This window comes from Panthera onca, chromosome C1 (genome assembly GCF_046562875.1).
Source record: "Panthera onca isolate mPanOnc1 chromosome C1, mPanOnc1 haplotype 2, whole genome shotgun sequence".
Classification (NCBI taxonomy): domain Eukaryota; kingdom Metazoa; phylum Chordata; class Mammalia; order Carnivora; family Felidae; genus Panthera; species Panthera onca.
In genome coordinates this window covers 13,915,204-13,934,077 of record NC_138346.1, presented here as the reverse complement: position 1 = coordinate 13,934,077, position 18,874 = coordinate 13,915,204, and the positions used below count along the sequence as shown (strand labels likewise).

The 18,874-nt window shown below is 42.4% G+C and overlaps 1 protein-coding gene across 11 annotated transcripts in view; it reads right to left on the bottom strand.

Moving 5' to 3' along the window:
- DOCK10 (dedicator of cytokinesis 10) overlaps nucleotides 1-18,874 on the bottom strand; it is a 266,571-nt gene that overhangs the window by 46,909 nt on the left and 200,788 nt on the right. For all 11 annotated transcript variants that reach the window (XM_078450838.2, XM_078450840.2, XM_078450839.2 and 8 more), the window contains exons 26-28: nucleotides 15,858-15,971; nucleotides 12,186-12,257; nucleotides 5,948-6,094 (exon numbers count right to left, since the gene is read on the bottom strand). In XM_078450838.2, coding sequence (XP_078306964.1) covers nucleotides 5,948-6,094; nucleotides 12,186-12,257; nucleotides 15,858-15,971 — 333 coding nt within the window. The remainder of the gene's footprint in view (nucleotides 1-5,947; nucleotides 6,095-12,185; nucleotides 12,258-15,857; nucleotides 15,972-18,874) is intronic.

Below are 18,874 nucleotides of genomic sequence, written 5' to 3'. Positions count from 1 at the left end.
AACTGTAAGAAGGAGGGTCTTAAACAGCAGGTAGTTCTGGAGGAGGCAGGTGGACATTCCAAGTTGGAACAGCACGCTCTCTCCAAAAGACCAATGGCCATGTCACCAGTAACCAAGCAACAGCGGCCAAATAACCGTGCACAAGTGTCAAGTCGGAGGCACACACGGTGTTTCCTGATGCCGTGTCTTGGGGAGGCACTAACGCAGATTGCCACGTGGAGGTCATCACGGTGCGCGTGAGTTCAAGTCCGTCCATCCAAATGCATGTGAGAGCGCCTACCACATGCGAAAACCTTTCAGCTGCTGCGCCACTGAGTGGGGAGGGCTTCGTTCTTGTCCCAAGAGCCCAGCGGAAGGTCTTCGCCTCGGTTCTGCACATCGTGGATCTCTTCCCAATTTTACGAACAAGTCTCTTTTCTCAGAAAAGGCTGGACATAAAATCCTGTTATCGGTAGTACACCAAGCGGGAGGTCTCCCACTGAAATACATCTGGGCATAAACAAGAGCTGTTTTCTCTAATAATGTTCTACCAATTGGTAAGTCGTCTATATTTTTGTTTTGTTTTCCTTTTTTTTTTCGTAGTGGTTTTTGAGGTTCCTACTCATTCATTACTGTGTCAGTATGTTGCCTCGTTTATCTTTTCATTTTTAATCTGAATTTAAGTTCTTTCAATTACTCTCTAGTCACTAAAAAGGAAATAGCTCCCGTGTCCTACCATCTGCCAGTAGAGCAGTGACCAGAGGCAGACACGCAGCATAATCAAAGGCTCAGACGATGTCAAGCAGGAGGGGAGGGGGGGAGGAAGAGAGGGGCTCTTGTGTCTTGTGCACCACGCAGGGTACCTGCGGGTGTGGCAAACCCAGAGAAATGTGGAGCTTTCTCCGGAGAAGACCTCTTGCTGTCTTTTTTGTGTTGGAAAGGGGTTTGGGTCCCATCGTACGGAGAAAGGAGGACCATCTAGTGTAACTGTGGGCTTGAGAAACATCTCAATAAAAAAGCAGGTGAAAAGAACCCTGGGGATGTCAGTGGGGAAGACACCAGGGCTCCTTGACTCGATGGAGGAGAGGGTGGTGAGTCCTGTCACTGAACGTGGCAATTGACACCTCCCAGGGGCTACTGTGGTTATTCTGAGGAACAGACCTGATAGCTTTTAAAGGAGGTCGGGCTCTAGGACCAGTGAATGGGGAAGGCGGGGAGAAGGCTGCGTTTGGGGTTTTCTGAGATTGAAGAATGACCTTCGATGTGGTAAGTTTGTCATGCTTTCCAAGGGGCAGTGAGAGAAAAAAGGGGGTCATTCCCAGGAAACAAGATCATCCGCATCAGCCTTCTGCCTGCAGAGAGCCCTCCTGAGGTCAGGCTTCATCAAGCAGCTCTCCTATCATGGGTCTCCCGAGTCTGGTCCACCCCAACGTCTGCTTCGCCCCAGGTACAGAGGCTCTTCTGCCCGTTGCTGAGGTCTAGAGGGGCCTCTCTCTGCTTCTGTTTTAAAATAATTTATAGTAACCTTTTATAGCAACAGAAAATAATTTGCAGCAGGCTTTGGCAAACTACAGCCCAGGGGGCCAAAACTGGCTCACTGTCTGCTTCTATAAATAAAGTTTTATTGGAACACAACCCCACTCAATCACTTCCCTATCGTCTACGGTGAATGGTTTAGGGCTGTATTGTGTTCCAGTAGCAAAGTTGAGTAGCTGTGTCAGAGACCGTACGTCCTGCTAAAAATGTTTAGTATTTAGCTGTTCACAAAAAAAGTTTGCAGGTTCTTCATCTGGAGAACTTATAACCTACCAATATTTTCTCAGTTTCGTTTAGTAAATTAAAAGCCAAATATTCTAAACTATGTGCAAACACAGATTTTAATAAAAACAATATTTTATTTCACCGATTGTGAGGACAATGGCAATTTTAGTCTATAATTTGCTCAGTGAAGAGGATGAAGCCCTAAATCACAAAACAAACCGGAGGAGTGTCCTTGCTTTTTTTTTTTTTTTTTTTTGTTAATATTCTTCAAGCCACTAGTCCTGTTATTTCCTCTTTCATCTTGAATACTTTCCTTTGCCCCTGTGCTCGACAGCAGCTTAGGTACGACCGACAGCAACTTTTGCATAGATGAGCTCTATGGAAAAGTGGGTGATGGGCCTTGAGGAGGGCACTTGTTGGGATGAGCACTGGGTGTTGTATGGAAACCAATCTGACAATCAATTATATTTTTAAAAAAAAGTCATAGAGCGTTTAAGTCAAATAGAGTAAATATGAAGACTTTCCCCTTTGCAGAGACTCACTTACCCATTTCTGTCGATGTTTACGGAGAAATATCACAGATGTTTCTTTAAAGAAATTTTTTTTAACATTTATTTTCTTTTTTGAGAGACAGAGCATGAGCAGGGGAGGGGCAGAGAGACGGAGACACAGAATCCGAAGCAGGCTCCAGGCTCTGAGCTGTCAGCACAGAGCCCGATGCAGGACTCGAACCCACGAACTGTGAGATCGTGACCTGAGCCGGGGTCGGACGCTCAACCGACTGAGCCACCCAGGCGCCCCTCACAGATGTTTCTTTAAATGTATTTTGCTACCAAACTAAAACGGGCTCCTATATTAGATGATTTCCAAAGCTGGCTGAAATAAAGCCATTAGGCAGCCACGTGGGTAAAGAGGCACGGCTGTCTGAGCAGGAAAATACAAATTACAAGGAACTTTCCCTTGCTCTCTCCTTGGTATCAGGCCTGCATCAGAAGAGTACTTAGATGGGTTCGCTCGGGTACGGTGGAGTTGTGACCCAGATTGGCAGTAAAAAGAAAAATTACAAAAGCTACACAGGTATCCATGGACCCATTTGCAACCCATCTACTTTCAGGACGGAATACCCAGAGAATGTACAGGTCTTGGCTTAGTTGTTGCAAAAATCTTACTTTCCCATGATATGATATATCATGGAGGAAGGCACATTGTCCCCTAGGACATTTTTAAAAAATGTTTATTTATGTATTTATTTATGTGTTTATTTTAATTTTCTTTTAACGTTTATTTATTTTTGAGAGAGAGAGAGAGTGAGTGCACAAGCAGGGGAGGGGCAGAGAGAGAGAGAGGGACACAGAATCTGAAGCAGGCTCTGGGCCCCAGGCTGTCAGCACAGAGCCCGACTCGGGGCTCGTACTCACAGACCGTGACACCATGACCTGAGCCGAAGTCAGACGCTTAACTGACTGAGCCACCCAGGCGCCCCTCACCTAGGACATTTTTATATACCCACACCAGACATACTGCTCTCTCCATTCTTGAAAAACAATTTTGACACAGCTACGGTGTTACAATTATTTTTCAATTGTGAAATTCCAATGCCAACTAATCCGCAGTATTTGATCGCCGCTGTAAAATTTAATAACCAAAAGAAGCAGAAGTCACTTGAAGCCCGAAGTGAGCAGATCACTCTTATCAGATTTCTGGGAATATAAGAGATTAAGAAAAAAATGTTGATTTATTTGTTTTGAGAGAGAGCGTGTTTGCACATGGGCGTGCAAGCACGTGGAGTAGGGGCGGAGAGAGAGGGAGAGAGAGAGTGCCAAACAGGCTGCAGGCTCACAACCTGCCGTGAGGTCCTGACCTGAGCTGAAATCGAGTCGGACCCTCTACCAACCGAGCCACCCAGGGGCCCCTATATGAGATTTATAATGCCAACAGTGGGAGTGGAGAAGCTGAAAGCTCAACGTTCATCAGTTCATAGGCATTGTGCCAAATGACTACATTAAATTTTACATTCAAAAAATCATTCTGTCTCCTTTTCCCTTCTTCTCTCCTAGTTCAAAAGATTTCATCTGATAATCTTCACAAAAAGTTAAAAAAAAAGTTTTCTGTGTCAAGGAAATGCCATTAAAACTAAAACTTGAGGGGCACCTGGAGGGCTCAGTCGGTTGAGCGGCTGACTCTGGTTCAGGTCATGATGTCACGGTTCATGAGTTCGAGCCCCACATCAGGATCGGTGCAGGCAGTATCTTCTGTTCCTCTCCCTCTGTCTGCCCCTGCCCCGCTCCCGCATGCACACACACATTCTCTCTCTCTCTCTCTCTCTCTCTCTGTCTCAAAAAAAAAAAACATTAACAAAAAATAAAACTACAATTTGAAAACAATGCTTGCAGAATGGACTTTTACAATGTACAACATATTCAACTCTTTTCACTTATAAACTTCACCTAGGTATTGCTTTCGATTTGCAGTCCATGTAATCTATGTATCTTACAGACCATATTTGTTCATCTATTGCCAATCCATGCTTTTCGCCCACACATTTCACAAAACTACTGGGACCACCGTTAGCTTCTACTCCATGCTGTCCCTTTCAATCTTCGACATTTTTTACTTGCTCCCAGTTTTGACATTAGTTTATGTACAAGTGGCAACTTTTGGATGCATAAGCTCCAAGGAAAACATATTTATTCCAACAAGTACACAGCATTTAAGCCAAGGAAGATAGAGAAAGGGTCTTTCCCCTTTTAAAAGACTCCCTTAGCCATCATTCTTTGCAATTTAGGGAAGAATATTACAGATGTTTCTTCAACACAATTTGCTTACAAATTGGACAATTTATCATTTTTTCCAAATTTCCTCTTCTACCAAGCACTTCAAATAACCTACTAGCATAGTAATAAACTTTATTCCTGTACATCTTAAAATGTGGTATAAAACTATAGTAATTTTTTCTCGACCCTCTTCATCCCTAATCTTGACCATGCCTTTTTTTTTTTTTTTCTGAAAGCAAGTAAAAAGCAAAAATAAGAAGCAAAATATTGGAGAAAACAGTGAATGTGAGATGAGACCAACTACAGTGTATAGTTTGAAATGATGTTTAATATATTAAAAACAGATTTTACTGGATTAAAATTCACCAAAGATGATTTGGAAAAATTTTATGGCCTCTTAGCTTTATATTGTTAGTATTTATTTATAAATTCTCACACTTATGCAGTATGTTCTTGTATCATAAAGATACAAGAAAAGTGGCTTCATCAAGGATATAATAGTCAATAGTAGGGCAAAAGAAGGAATAGAAGAAAAACATTATGTTTCTAGTTGAATGTATTATTTGTTAAATGATATACCATCCTTCTACATTAGCTTTGTTTTTTTTTCTTGACTAGCATTTTTGCCTTCTCAATTCAATCTGTAACCCAAAGAAATATAACTTTAGTACTATATATATCTGTATATATATACTGAGGTTAGAAAGTAGCTTCTCAATATTTAAATTGATCATTTTTAAAATGCGATTGGTGCATAATATTTTCATCATGTATAAAAGAGCCTGGAGGTAATATAATAAAAATGCCAAATTACCCTAAGTTCCCAAAGCGGCTATTTGACATCATCAGTAGAGCTACAGGCAATCCAGAACATTACTCCAAGGGCAGAAATGCCCAAGAAAATATTGCCACATTGCAGCTTTTCCTTTAAAAATCTCACTTAAAAAATATTTAGAAATACTATGATTTGACAATACTCAAATGGATACTTTTATTGAAGCTTGGTGTTTCTACTGTGACTCTAAATTGGAAAAAAATATTATTATTATTATTTTTTTACTTTGAGAGAGAGAGAGGGAAACAGTGTATGAGCTGGGGAGGAGGAAGAGAGAGAGAGAGAGAGAGAGAGAGAGAGAATCCCAAGCAGGCTTCAGGCTCAGTGTGGAGCCCAATGTGGGGCTCGATCCCACAATCCTGGGATCATGACCTGAGCTGAAATCAAGAATTGGATGTTCAAATGACTGAGCCACCCAGGCACCCCAAATCGAAACAAAATATTAAAAAGTAAGATGTAGAGATAAAAGTATTCATCTAATAGTGCTAAGTTTTGATTCTTTTACCATAAATGGAGATGTGAGTTGATTAACACTTAGAATATCTTGCATTCACTATCATGAAGGCTTGTATGGGACTGTGAACTTTTTTAACTGTACCTTAAGAAATCTGGCAACGCTTTGATTTGCCCTTCTTGTTTCTTCAAGTGCATCTTTGTACTTCCAAATCACGTGATCGCATAGGACCATTACAAGATTGTCCAATTCATTCTGGTAAGATTCAGGAAATCTTTGAGTCCGAGAAAGCTGGGGAAAGAATGGATCATTTCTTTATAATGTGGCATGTGGAATCCTAAGCCTGGAAAAAAAGAAACTGAAAGACTTCCTTCATTTTGTATATATGAAACAAAAAGTCCTTTTGAAAACTTGAAAGCAATTACAAAATAGAAACCTTTTAATTTCAAGATTATAATTTCCATCATTTTCCCTTAACGCTCCCTTCTATCTTGGCCAATGATGTTTTTCACTTTTTAAAAAATTTTTTCGTAAGTTTATTTATTTTGAAAGAGAGAGACAGACAGACAGAGAAAGAGAGAGAGAGAGAGAGAGAGAGAACACAAGCAGGGGAGGGTCAGCGAGAAGGAGAGACAGAATCCCAAGCAGGCTCTGCAACATCAGTGCAGAGCCTGACATGGGGCTTGAACTCAAAAATTGTGAGATCATGACCCGAGCCGAGATCAAGAGTTGGACAGTTAACCCACTGCACCACTCAGGTGGTCCTCACTTTTTCATTAAAAAGTAAATTATCTATTAATAGCAAACTATTCAAACAGTGTAGAAATGTAACATGTTCTATGACCTCTCACATCTTAATTCCCCCCCCTTCCTTGTTAGAATATAACTATAATAAATACTAGTCTAGATTTCCATTAACACGTAGTTTTCTATTTAATTCAAAAATCAATTATTTTGATTTTTTAAGATGAGGTATCCCCCAATAAACAACTATAAGAGATCAATGAATGAGTAACTGAATGAGTGCAGATACTGGTTTGAAATGTCCTCTAGTAAAGTCCCAGCTAGTCTTTTCTGAAAATATATTTCAGCGTTATTGACGTGTAACTGACATAGAAAACTGTAAGATGTTTAAAGTGCACACTGGTGCTTTGATACACATATACCACATATATATCGTGAAAGATTCCTTCCATATAGTTAACATATCCATCACCTCACATCTTTATTATTTTTTTGTAAGAACATTTAAGTTTTACTCTGTGAGCAAATTTCAATCATACAACACACTGTTATTAGCTGTAATCACCAGGTTTTACATCAGCCTCTCCACCTTTATTCATCTCGTAGCTTCAAGTTTGTACAAGCTCATCCTAAGGTCACGGTCCCAGGATATGCCACAGCAGGTGCCAGTGGGACCTCCCAGTTAAGAGACTTGCCACCAGACACAAAATGACTTGGTTCTGAGATTAGATAACATTCATTGACCTAAACTCTGTGGGTTTCTAATGACTCTCCTCCGGTCCAGGAATCTTCTGCTCCTGTTGGACCTCCCACACAGAAGGGGAAAGTTTCGGGCAGCTAAGTTTTCCCATCTAGCCGTACTTCATGAATTCACATAGCCCTTCGCACGAGACAGGCAAGATTGATTCATCTTTATAAGTTGACTTTAAAATTAGCCTCACATTTTCACCATAGATAGAAACACAAAATTTAGAGTTAGACTGAACTCTATATACTTCTAAAATTCTCAGCACCCAGGCTTCCATGTGACGAGATTAAAAACCAAGGAGGATGAAGTTATAGGAATCACATGGAACAAACAAGAGGTTCAACTGGCTTTTCCTCCTTCCTTCCTTCCTTCCTTCCTTCCTTCCTTCCTTCCTTCCTTCCTTCCTCCCTCCTACCCTCCCTTCCTTCCTTCCTTCCTTCCTTCCTTCCTCCCTTCCTTCCTCCCTTCCTTCCTTCCTTCCTTCCTTCCTTCCTTCCTTCCTCCTCCCTCCCTCCTTCCCTCCCTCTTCCTTTCTTCTTTTCTTTCTTTCTAAGACCAAGTTCTTAAGTGCTTATGTGCACTGGATTATTTTTAAATCCATTTACAAGGACATGGCTATATAGATATTTTGGGATAGTATGGTTACCCTCTATGTATATTTAATGCTTACTGTGGAAATCAAATTACATTAACAACAAATAAACGTAAATTATTTAATCACATGGGGAGTTTTTCATTCTGCTCCATATACCTTGGGAAATAAAGTAAACAATTCACCTACATGAAAACAACATTCTTTTTAAATGATCAAAGCACATCTGTAGATTTCCTCTTTTCCTTTTGTTAATCCTCTAAGATGCATTATATACATCAGCACCAACATTTTCTTCACAGCACATGTGCTAACACCTTGGGCTTTGATATTCCCTCGGTTCTTCCCTCTTTTTGTCTACTTCTCTAACTCCTTGTGGCCTACTCCCACTCTTAACCCAAAGAAGTTCTGACAGGTAAATACGTGAGTAGTGTTTTTAATTGTTCTCCAGAAGTATATCCCAAAGGCTCAATTGAAATGGGAGAGTGTCTACACTGGGAATTGTGGATTTCTGTCTCAGAATAGGGGGAGAAAAGAGGCAAAGGAATAGCACAGTCTGACCGTAAGCCAAAGAGCCAGAACACATTGGAGAGTCTGGGCTATCTATCGTATGGCATATGTCACCAGGGGCAGGCATAGAATGCACGGGCTGAAGTTCAGGCTCTTGGCAATTTTTTAGGAAAAGGAGGCTGGTGGGAAACAAAAGGTCAGCCAGTACCATGAACCTCTTGCTACTAGAGATCAGTGCAGAGAAGGCATCCATAAGTTCCTAGTGAACAGGAACTCACCTTTGTCAAGACCGCATGTGGAGGTGCTGTCTGCCTCTCAGGGCACCAAACCAGATGCCTCTCCTGACTTCCTCAAATCTCCCACACTCCGTGATGACAAAAACTGTCTTAATGGTGGGGGAAGCCATTCATTTCACAATTAAAAAAAAAAAAAAAAGAAAAGAAAGAAAGAAAAGACAACACGAAAAGCGTAAGAGGTGTGCATCGTGGATGCTTTTGAATGAAATGATGGTATCAGGTCTGTGATGAATGGAGATGGTTAGAAAACTCAAAGATGATGCAGGGCGCCTGGGTGGCTCAGCTGGTTAAAGATCCGACTTCAGCTCAGATCATGATCTCACAGCTCATGAGTTCGGGCCTCATGCCAGGCTCTGTGCTGACAGCTCAGAGCCTGGAGCCTGCTTCAGATCCTGTGTGTGTGTGTGTGTGTGTGTGTGTGTGTGTGTGTGTGTGTCTGTGTCCCTCCCCTGCTCATGCTCTGTCTCTCTGTGTCTCTCAAAAATAAATAAACGTTAAAAAAAAATTAAAAAAAAAAAAGAGAACTTGAAGGTGATGGGCCCTTGAGAGGAAACTGGAGGCTGGGGTAGCCCCTGAAGGTGACAATGCAAAAGAAACCTGAATCAGTGAAGATAAACGGTTAGACACGAGGGCATCGTCCATGATGAGTTCCTTTATTTTTAACTGTTCATAAGGGCATCTGTGACCTATCTGAGCAGATAAATACTGATAGGAATGAAAGGGTTTTAGTCTAATCCGTTCTTCTCACAGGTGAGAAAATATGTTCTGAGATGCTAAGTGTCTTTTTTATCATCTACCCTGTTAGTGATGGGGCAAGGACTGGAGTGGTGAGGTTTCCTAACTCCCAACACAGCTCAGTAACAGAGACATATGAATAATTCTTATCTTTACATTAGATTTTCTCTTCCTTCCAGACAGGAGGTTTTCATCACTGGAAGAGGGAGAGCAGACACAGCTGAAAACCAAGTAGATGATCTAAGAGGTAAGTTAGGGAGCTCTGGAGACGATTAAGTGTCCAGCCAAGGCAGATCTGCTATGCTTAGGTCAAGCCATGGTTGGAGAGACCTGGAGTCTGGAAGCATGGATCTGGGTGGACGGCCCAAGGACGGGTGGCTACGCACACTTTCCTAAACCCTCAGCCTTGGTACAAGTGTCCTACTTCCCCCTATTTAGAGATTGCATTTCTCCCAGGTGAACTGTCCTAGCGTAACCCAGCTATGAACTTGCTGGGCCTAATAAGGTATGAAAGAGAGTATACCCTAAGAAGCTGGAAGAGTTAGTTGGCATGTACCAAGCAGGAACCACGGGAGTTCCTCTGGTCCCCAAGGGGGCCAGAAAGAAGAGTGAATAAGTTAAAATTCATTGACATTTTATCAGGACTTGAGTGAAATGATACCTTTGGGTGGACCACTCATTGTTAGGATGGCTCTTAGCATCCTGGTGACGGCACATTCTAAGCAGCGTGAAAATGAGAATACTTGAGGTGTCCTGGCAGATGATAGAAGAAAGAATAAAGAGACAGAGGAAAATGGATACGTAAGAGTGGACAGATAGAGACCAGAAGACCCACTGGAGGATCAAGTTCTACAGGAACGTCCGCAAGTCACATCATTCACACCAAAGCCATCAAAAAGGTGGGACTGACATCTCTAAGAAGTTCAGTGGTCTCCCGTCTGCAGATGAGACAGGCAGTCACAGTGTTGGCTCACTAACAGTCATGGCGATGATGGTCACCCAAATAACAGAGGCCAGGAGATTGTACTTAACCTCCAGGAGCCAGAAGGCTGCAATTACGGTAACAGATAGGAAGGCTGGAGAGCAGCCAAGGGGGCTCGACCCTCAGATAGTTGTAGAGCTAGTTAAAAATATTGGAGTCCCTCTGGGAAAAACAGTAACCAACGATGGCAATACTTAATCTACCAAAAAAGGCAGCTTCTCATCTCAGAGGATGACGATGTTTGCTCCAAAAAATATTTGCGATTCCTTTCTCTGCCTCTAGACCTGAGTCAATTTTCAGATCTGGTACACGCTGATCGAAGGGGAGACAGGGTCTCTACAAAAAGCCCCCTGCAATACTGCAGTTAAGCATATACTTTAATGATTCTATCAGCCCTTCTACAAAGGGCTCCACAGCCTTGGACTCAGGTGACTGCACTAGGGGGAGGGGAACACTCATGTATTTCAAGCACTATTTAATACAAGATCTGAGCTGATATTGGTATCTGAAGGCCAAGAGAATCATCACGCCCACCCTGTTACAGTGGGAACTTAAAAGGAATCAATAAAAGGGCCCAGGCTAAAATTCTGCTAATGTAGATCCACTGGTTTCAAAGATCTACCTGACAGTCATTTATACATTTACCTGGTGCAAATGTATAATTGGTATTGACATAACTGGCATTTGGACTGACCTCACACTGGATGCTTGGCCCGTGGTAAAAGGCCAAGTGGAAACCCCCAACACTGCCCCTTCCTGACCAAGAGTGTGAACAAAGACAATATCACTATTCACCGCCAGCTCCACCCCAAGCAATATTCTGATTTATTCTCTTGGTGGCGGGGGGGGGAGGGGTGGTTTACCTACTGTGAGAGTACAGAGAAATCTGTGTGGAACTCAGGAGATCAATCCACTTGAGTGCTTCTTGGTCCTCTTACCCAATTATAACTATGAATGATCTGTGTAGAGTATGAGGACCAGAGGCTGAGACCGCTCTGGACCAGTCTGAATGAGGGCTTGGGTCACACCACAGATAAGCCACCAAGACCTTCAGAGCTGCTGGCTGAGGGTGAGGGGAATCAAAGATGGACACGGAGAGGATGGAGATGATGAGAATCATGTGGTGCCCTGAGACATACTGCCATAACAGGAGCTTCCGGTGATCCCACCAGCCTCCCTCTTGTAAACTTCCTTTCAGGAAGCGAGGCCCATGGGAACTGCAGAAGGGCAGATTCAGGAGCATGTGCTATGCATGATACAAACCATGGACTATGGCAGCCATGGATGAGCACAGCTCAGATGTTCTTTCGAGACAAAATCTACCGGGAAGAAAGCCAAGCGCTCATGCCAAGCCCATGGTCTCCCAAGGCTCTCCAAGTTCATAACTGAGCTTGCAGAGATACCACAAGCAGACCATCTGCCCCACGCAGGACTCTTCTAATGAACATTCTCTGCCCTCAGAATGCCCGTTGGCCCAGCTAAAAACTTCTCACTGCCGAACTCTTTCTGGCCAACCCTCTTTCCTTCCTTCTCCAGCTCCTTCCACAGGTGTCAGATCTTCCTGGTCTTGGTCTTCCTTCCTATCCTTTTGCACCTCTAATTCTGTCCTGGCATCTGCTTCTGAAGGACCTGTACTGACGCACACAATCGTTTCTCCCACTTAAAAAGCAACGGACACAGATCGCTAAGGTTCACAAAGCAAATAAAAATGGAACTAACGAGGGCGTATTCATCAGCACAATTGTTGGACTGTGTTGCATTACCTATGTTCTTACCTGAATTTTATTTGTGTCAATCAAGTGCTGTGCCATTGATTTGAGGATAATTGCAAAGAAGAACCAAGAATGCTGTTAGGAAAAGAAAAGACAGCAAGAAATTTATTACGTGATAGTAAAATAACAATGATTTTGTCCTTTAAAACATGTAATATTGTAAAGTCTTTATTTTAAAATGTATTCTTTGAAACGAAATGAACCAGAACAATAAAATATCTCCATTAGGTTAGGACGATCTTTATCAGAATTCCAGTGGTGAAAGTAAATGTCAGACATTTCAGCAGCTTAATCATCTTAAAGAATGAAACTAAAACAAGATACTGGTTTACTCGATGCGGCTGATTAGACAGCAATCTCATGAAATATTTATGCATGGAGTGTTCTATTTGTTTCAGTTACACAAAACTAAACAAAACTTTTTGTATTAAAATATATCAACGTGGGCCTCTCCTTAGCATTTCCAGGGCCAGAGGCAAAAGTAAAGATGAAAGCCACATGGCTAAACATCTAAAAGTTTGAAGTCAAGCTAACAAAGTGTTAAATTAAGTGTGTCTGATTCCCCTAACTTCATGTCAAATAGAACTTCACGTCAACTTGGAGCGCTGGGCCAGAACGTGGGGGCACAGACAGACCAGGTCCTTGGCCTAACCCCTCTTCTTGCCCAAGGTTCTGTCCCGTACCTGGACGGACCACCTGCCCACATGGGACTGTCAAGCCTGCATAAGAGACTGCTGTCCACGAACTCTCTCCCACTTCAAACTGCTCCCTTCGTAGGTCTACAGTTTCCCTCAGGCATCAAGATCTCCCCTCTGAAGGCTGGACTTAGGAAAGAGGCCCTCAGCGGGCCTAAGATTAAGCTGATAAGCCCTTAAGGTGGGAGGCTCCTGGGAATCCTTTTGGTCCAGAAGGGGAGGTAGGGGCTCCCAGTGGGCATTTCTCTTAGCTCCTCTCCCACCTCTTCCTCTGGGGAGGGGTGCAGCTGGAGAAGACCAAAACATGTCCTAGGATGAAGGTCCCCCTTTTTCGGGTCTAAGGGTCATACTTACCCCAGATACAAAAAGTGTATGTTGTATATGTACAGTTTAAAGAGTATACCTCCCTGGTCCATTTCCCCTTCCATTTTATCCACCACTGATAACAATTTTGAATTCTGTGCTAATTATTCCCTTGCTTTACTTCAAAGTTTTGCTACCAATAGTATATACTGAAGCACAATTTAGTTTTTGCCTGCCGCTGAGCTCCATATAAACGGAATCATCCGGTGCGTATTGTCCGATGATTGCTTTTTTCATTCAAGAAATCCTGTCCTGAGGTCCATCTATGTTGACTCATTTAGCTGGAAGCCCATCACATACACAACCCCAATTTACTTCTCTGGTCTACCATCGAGGGGCATGTGAATTAGATCCTCTTTAGGCTGGTACACACAACATTGCTAAGAGCTTCTGAGTCCACCACGGTCCTGACTCTAGACATCTGACTGAGATGAGGGACAAAGGAGGTCTGTGTTCGAACAAGGCGGCTCTCGATTTACGAAGGGGTCGTTTCTTAGTAAACTGGATATTGGAAATGGAATTCATATTGTCAGAAATAACAATACAAGGCACACTGTTAACATTCCCTTTCCCCATCGTGTCCAAAATGATCTTTTTAACGATATGCCAAGTGTCCCTACATTTGCCTCTTAAGGCAGCTGAGGCCTATCAAGCTCTACCCCTTAGCAGTCTCGTCTGCTTCTGCTGTTTACCTAGAGGCCACCAGGACTAATGGAATTAGGCCTTTGGTCTCAGTTTCTGTCTGATAACAGAAGTCTCGCCTTCTTGCCCTCTATTCTCTGTAGGTACCACATATTCCTTTTTGCATTCTTACATCCCACTGCTTCTTATCTCCCGACACACCTTCTGGAAGGCATGGCCCAACACCACCAAAATCTCCTGAAGACGTAATTTCTCCGAACATTCCCTTGACCTTGTCTTTTAACTGAGCGCGGACTCTCCCTACAGAACCCTCCTTCTCTGGCAGGCACCTCTCCCCCCCCCCCCCCACCGCAAGTACCCCGATACCATCGTCACTCCACCCCTGCTAGAGTGGATTCTCTCTTTACACAGCCATCAGGGTGCCCCTTTAAACTCAGGTCAGCTTGCATCACTCCCCTGCTCAAAACCCTCTAAGGGCTCTCAAATTTGCTGAGTGGAAGCCAAAGCCCTCGCAGGAGCCCGCAAGGCCTTAGGCTACCTGCCAACCACTGTTCCCCACTCCCACCCTCCTCCTTTCTTCTTCGCTGACTTGGCTCCAGCCACACTGGCCTCTCGGCCATCCTTCTGGCACACCAGGCAGGCTGCTGCCTTGCGATTTTATACATGAGTCCCCTCTACCTTTACTGTTCTCCAAGCACCCACGTGGCCAGTTCCCCAACTTCCTTTGCACGTTTTGCTCAAGTATACCTTCTCCATGAGTTCTATCCTCACCATTCTATTTAAACTGCCAACCTCACTCTGTACCCGCAGCGTTCCCAATTCCCCTTACCTGCTGGATATTTTTTTTCCCCCCATACCACTTCTCACCTTCTAACACACAATTTAATTATTTTGGTTCTGATGTCTGTAGTTGCTCATTTTCATCCCCCAGCAGAATGCAAGCTTCCCAAGGGCAGAGGTCTTTATTCTATCCTCTGATGTCTGCCGAATGCTAAGGCTGGTGCCTGTCCTGTGGGGGTGGGGCACTCAGAGCAGTTTTGTTGCATAAACAGAATGAATATACTCATAAGACTAATTTAAACAAACTGCTTGGCCTAGAATAATTTGAGTTTAGGGAACTCATGTTGAGGTTTATTGATCCCACCTTCTCTTTCCAGCTACTTGCTGATCAATCATCCATCTGTCAAGCCATGATAGATAATTAATTTAGCTGGGGACTAAATCCATGCTTCGATAATAATGTAGAGTTATCTCTTTATAAGCTTCTCGCCATCTTTTCTTTTTGCTTTTTTTTTTTAAAAGTTTATTTATTTATTTTGATACAGAGAGAGAGACAACATGAGCAGGGGAGGGGCACAGAGAGAGGGAGAGAGAGAGAATCCCAAGCAGGCTCTGAACTGCCAGCAGGACTTAAACTCACGAACTGCGAGATGACGACCTGAGCCAAAACCAAGAGTTGGGTGTTCAACTGACTGAGCCACCCAGGCGCCCCACGCCATCTCTTCTTTATGTACCACGAATGCATGTGTTTTTCAACATTCTCGGGTCAAACAGTGGTTGCTCTGTCCGCTTCCCGTCTGTTGTCAGTGTATTCATTAGTACAGCATTAACCCTTCTGTTGGTACATTTCCTCTTACTATCTCTAAAAACCCAACAAACTTTATTTTTGCTACAGTTAGCATTTTTGAGTGTTTCAGATTATTAACGGTCATTCGTTTTTGTCTTTAGGCCAAAGGACTTAACTTGGGCCTATTCTAGCTCTGTTCTTTTGACACAGATCTCTTGTGCTTAATGTTTTTATATGGGGCAGTTTCAATATGGCGTTTATGCTAGAAACTGTAAGAGAAATGACCTATGAAAATCGATGAGTCCCATCACCTTCCGGGAGTGGGAGCAAGCCAGCCCTTGTGTTAACAGTGAAACTTGACAACATTTATTGTTAAATGTTAACTTGAATTTCATTTAAATTCTTTACCTTGAGGACATGCTTTACTGTTGGGGTGTCATTGGATTTCAAAAGACCAGTCACATTTTTAGCCAGCTCCTCATGTATAGTTCTCTCCTTGCATGCCCTGGTCTTGAACACGAACTGAAGAAAATCCAAAAAGGGAAAAAAGTTAAAGACTTAAAAAAAACAAAACAAAACAGAAAACCAGAGTTTCCACAGTTATGTTACACGAATAACTCATATCTCAAAATTATCTGCTCATGCCAGATTTTGTCATGAAATAAATGAAGGCCCAATGATAAGAGGAGTATACAACGGTTCCTATTTAGGGCTTTGCACAGGTAGGGCTTGGCTCACCTAAGCTCTCCTTGAAACTCTTTGTGTAGAAATCAAAAAAAAGATTCAGAGAGCAATTTAGCAGGTTCAAGGAAACACGGAGGGCTTTGACCCACCTACTTAGGACACATTTCCCCTTCTCCTTCCTTCCACTGGTAACAGGTGGCATGGTAGCATTTCTTCATCCTGAAAGGGTAGAGCACCCACTCAAATAGCCAAGTGGGGAAGCAGGTGCCTTCCAGAGGCCAGTACGTGAGCTCCCCACACGCCCAGGTTCTATCATGTCACGCTCAGACACAGCTATCAAAGGGTTCATGAACATCGGCCATCAGTAGGATAACAAATGTTGCTTACTTTTTTTCTCTCAAAAGACTGGTTTTGGTATGCACTTCTGAGCGCATGAGATGGTTTTTAGTTTTCAGGATCGCTTCATATATTTTAAGGGTATCAGTACCAATTTATGCACATATTTTAAATATAAAATGCTCATCACTGAACTGGAACATTTTACTTATGAGCAGGGTTAGCCTCAAGGAAGGTCATTTCTTCATAATATTCACCACTCAGCCTTCGCTATCGTCAAGAGTGGAGGCAGGCAAGAAACTCAAAGCAAAGGAACATTCACATTTGGAGCTATCATTATTTCTTTGAACTTCGCAGCTCATTGTCACCTAAGTGGCCCTGATGGAGGCTGACTTCTCCGAGCTCATCCCAGAGGAGAAAGACAAAGCTAAGAGATGCATGGAACTAGCTCAAATCCAGAGTAGTATGATTTTTTTTCCCTCATGAATTACCACTCATGTGAGGGTAATATCACTCCCAACTACCTGGTCCTAGGCCCTGTTATTTGGCCTCAACAGCATTACAACTAGCCCTGGGATATTCTTATTTTAAAATTTTGGCTGGAACATGTCAGTGCCAAGAATTGCCATAACCCATGGCATTTAATTAGATTGGCTTTAGACACCCATCTTTGAAAAAGACATGGTGCATGTGTGTGCATTTTGGATACTGTAGATGGGGTGGGTTAGCAGCATTTAGCACCACTGAACTTGAAATGGTGTTTAGTTTGCTTCTGAATATACATAAGTTCCATTGAATAGCACATCTTTCAAAGATATAAAAGCATATATTGGCATCGGCCCATCAGTTTTCATTATGCACCTAGGTATGGGGCTGAATATCTATCTGCATGTTAAGAAATTCTTTTTTCCCACCGAGGATAAAAAAAAAAAATGAGACTCCTTGGTCAAGGTCAGACAGTCAACCATGTACTGCAACAGGAGTCCAATAACAGAATCACAGAGCTGTATATTCATCTAGTTCATCCTTCTCACTTCACAGGGGTAAAAATGAGGTCAAGAGAGGCTGATTGCTCTAGTTAACTATTTAACCTCGACTAGAATCTAATTTCCCACTTGCTAGTTTAGTGTTCTTTCTAGAGTAAAATTACTGTTGATACTATTTATTAGGGTGTGCTCGCTGTAGATATGTGAAAGTATTTTATAAAATATCTTTAGGAATTGTTATCAGCTTGGAATTCTACTTAGGTATATTCCTGAATTTTAACCACTTCAAAGCAAACTAAGTATGCAGTCTCTTGTATTACAAAATCAAATGGTCTCATCAGGAGATTTCAAACATCCTGGTCAAAAATAAAGACCATATCAGGATGCCTTCCCATATAGCTTTCCAAGAGCATCACAGAATGAGTCTGAGAGCTGACTTATAAGGGACTTGCCTTGGCTGTCACAAAAATAGTCACACCATCATGGGTTCTTAATGTAATTTTCAATGATCCCATTGGAACAAGGCAAATACTTGTGTTGAAATGGAGATGCCTTTGTGTAATAAGGACTGGGGAACTGTTTTCTTCTTAGCCCCTCTGGAGATTGAAATGGAAAACTCAGGGTAAGCACTGAGAGAGTGAAAGTCCTGTAGATGATTCTGTTGAACGTAAATTCATCAATACCTGCTCAAAGTACACTATGATTCTGTCTCAGAGAACAAACTAAAAAAAGAATTTGTAGGTCGAACTGGCTTTCCACAACTGAAATGTACATATTATTGGGCAAAATTATACAATAGGGAAATAACTGTGAAGTGGCTGACTATTTTTGGCATATGGACTATTGTAAGGAAGGGAACAAGTTCATACTTAGGTATTTGGGGAGATTATGTAACATTTCTGGCAGGTAGAAAATATGCAGATCTAAAACCGCCATGAACAAATTCCTCACCGATGGTATCACAGAGGGGTTCCCTCCAGAATGAAATTTCACGGGAAGTTTTGTTTTTGTCTTTTACACATTTCTAGCACAACCGCCCTTCCCCCCAATTCTTCTGTAGTCACCTTTCTAGACACCTAAATTATATAAGTATATGTCCATTTGTATATATTAATGGAATAAATTCTTTTAATTAAAAAAGGTCTGTGTCTCGAAAAGATTTAATCGTATGCATTAAAAAAAATAGAAATTTAGCTCCTTTACGCATTAGAAAGCAATATGAGGCACTCTTATTCATGTCCGGATGGATGCTTTCTTTTCATTCAAGAAGATGACATTTAGGCAGGAACTCTAACGTGCAAACATCATCACAAGTTCACTGGCATTAAGTCACAGGCCAACGGGAAATGAGAATATGAACATGTCCGAGTGAACACTTGGCGAAGGAGGGCTGGAGGGAGCAGTGCGCAATGACGGAAT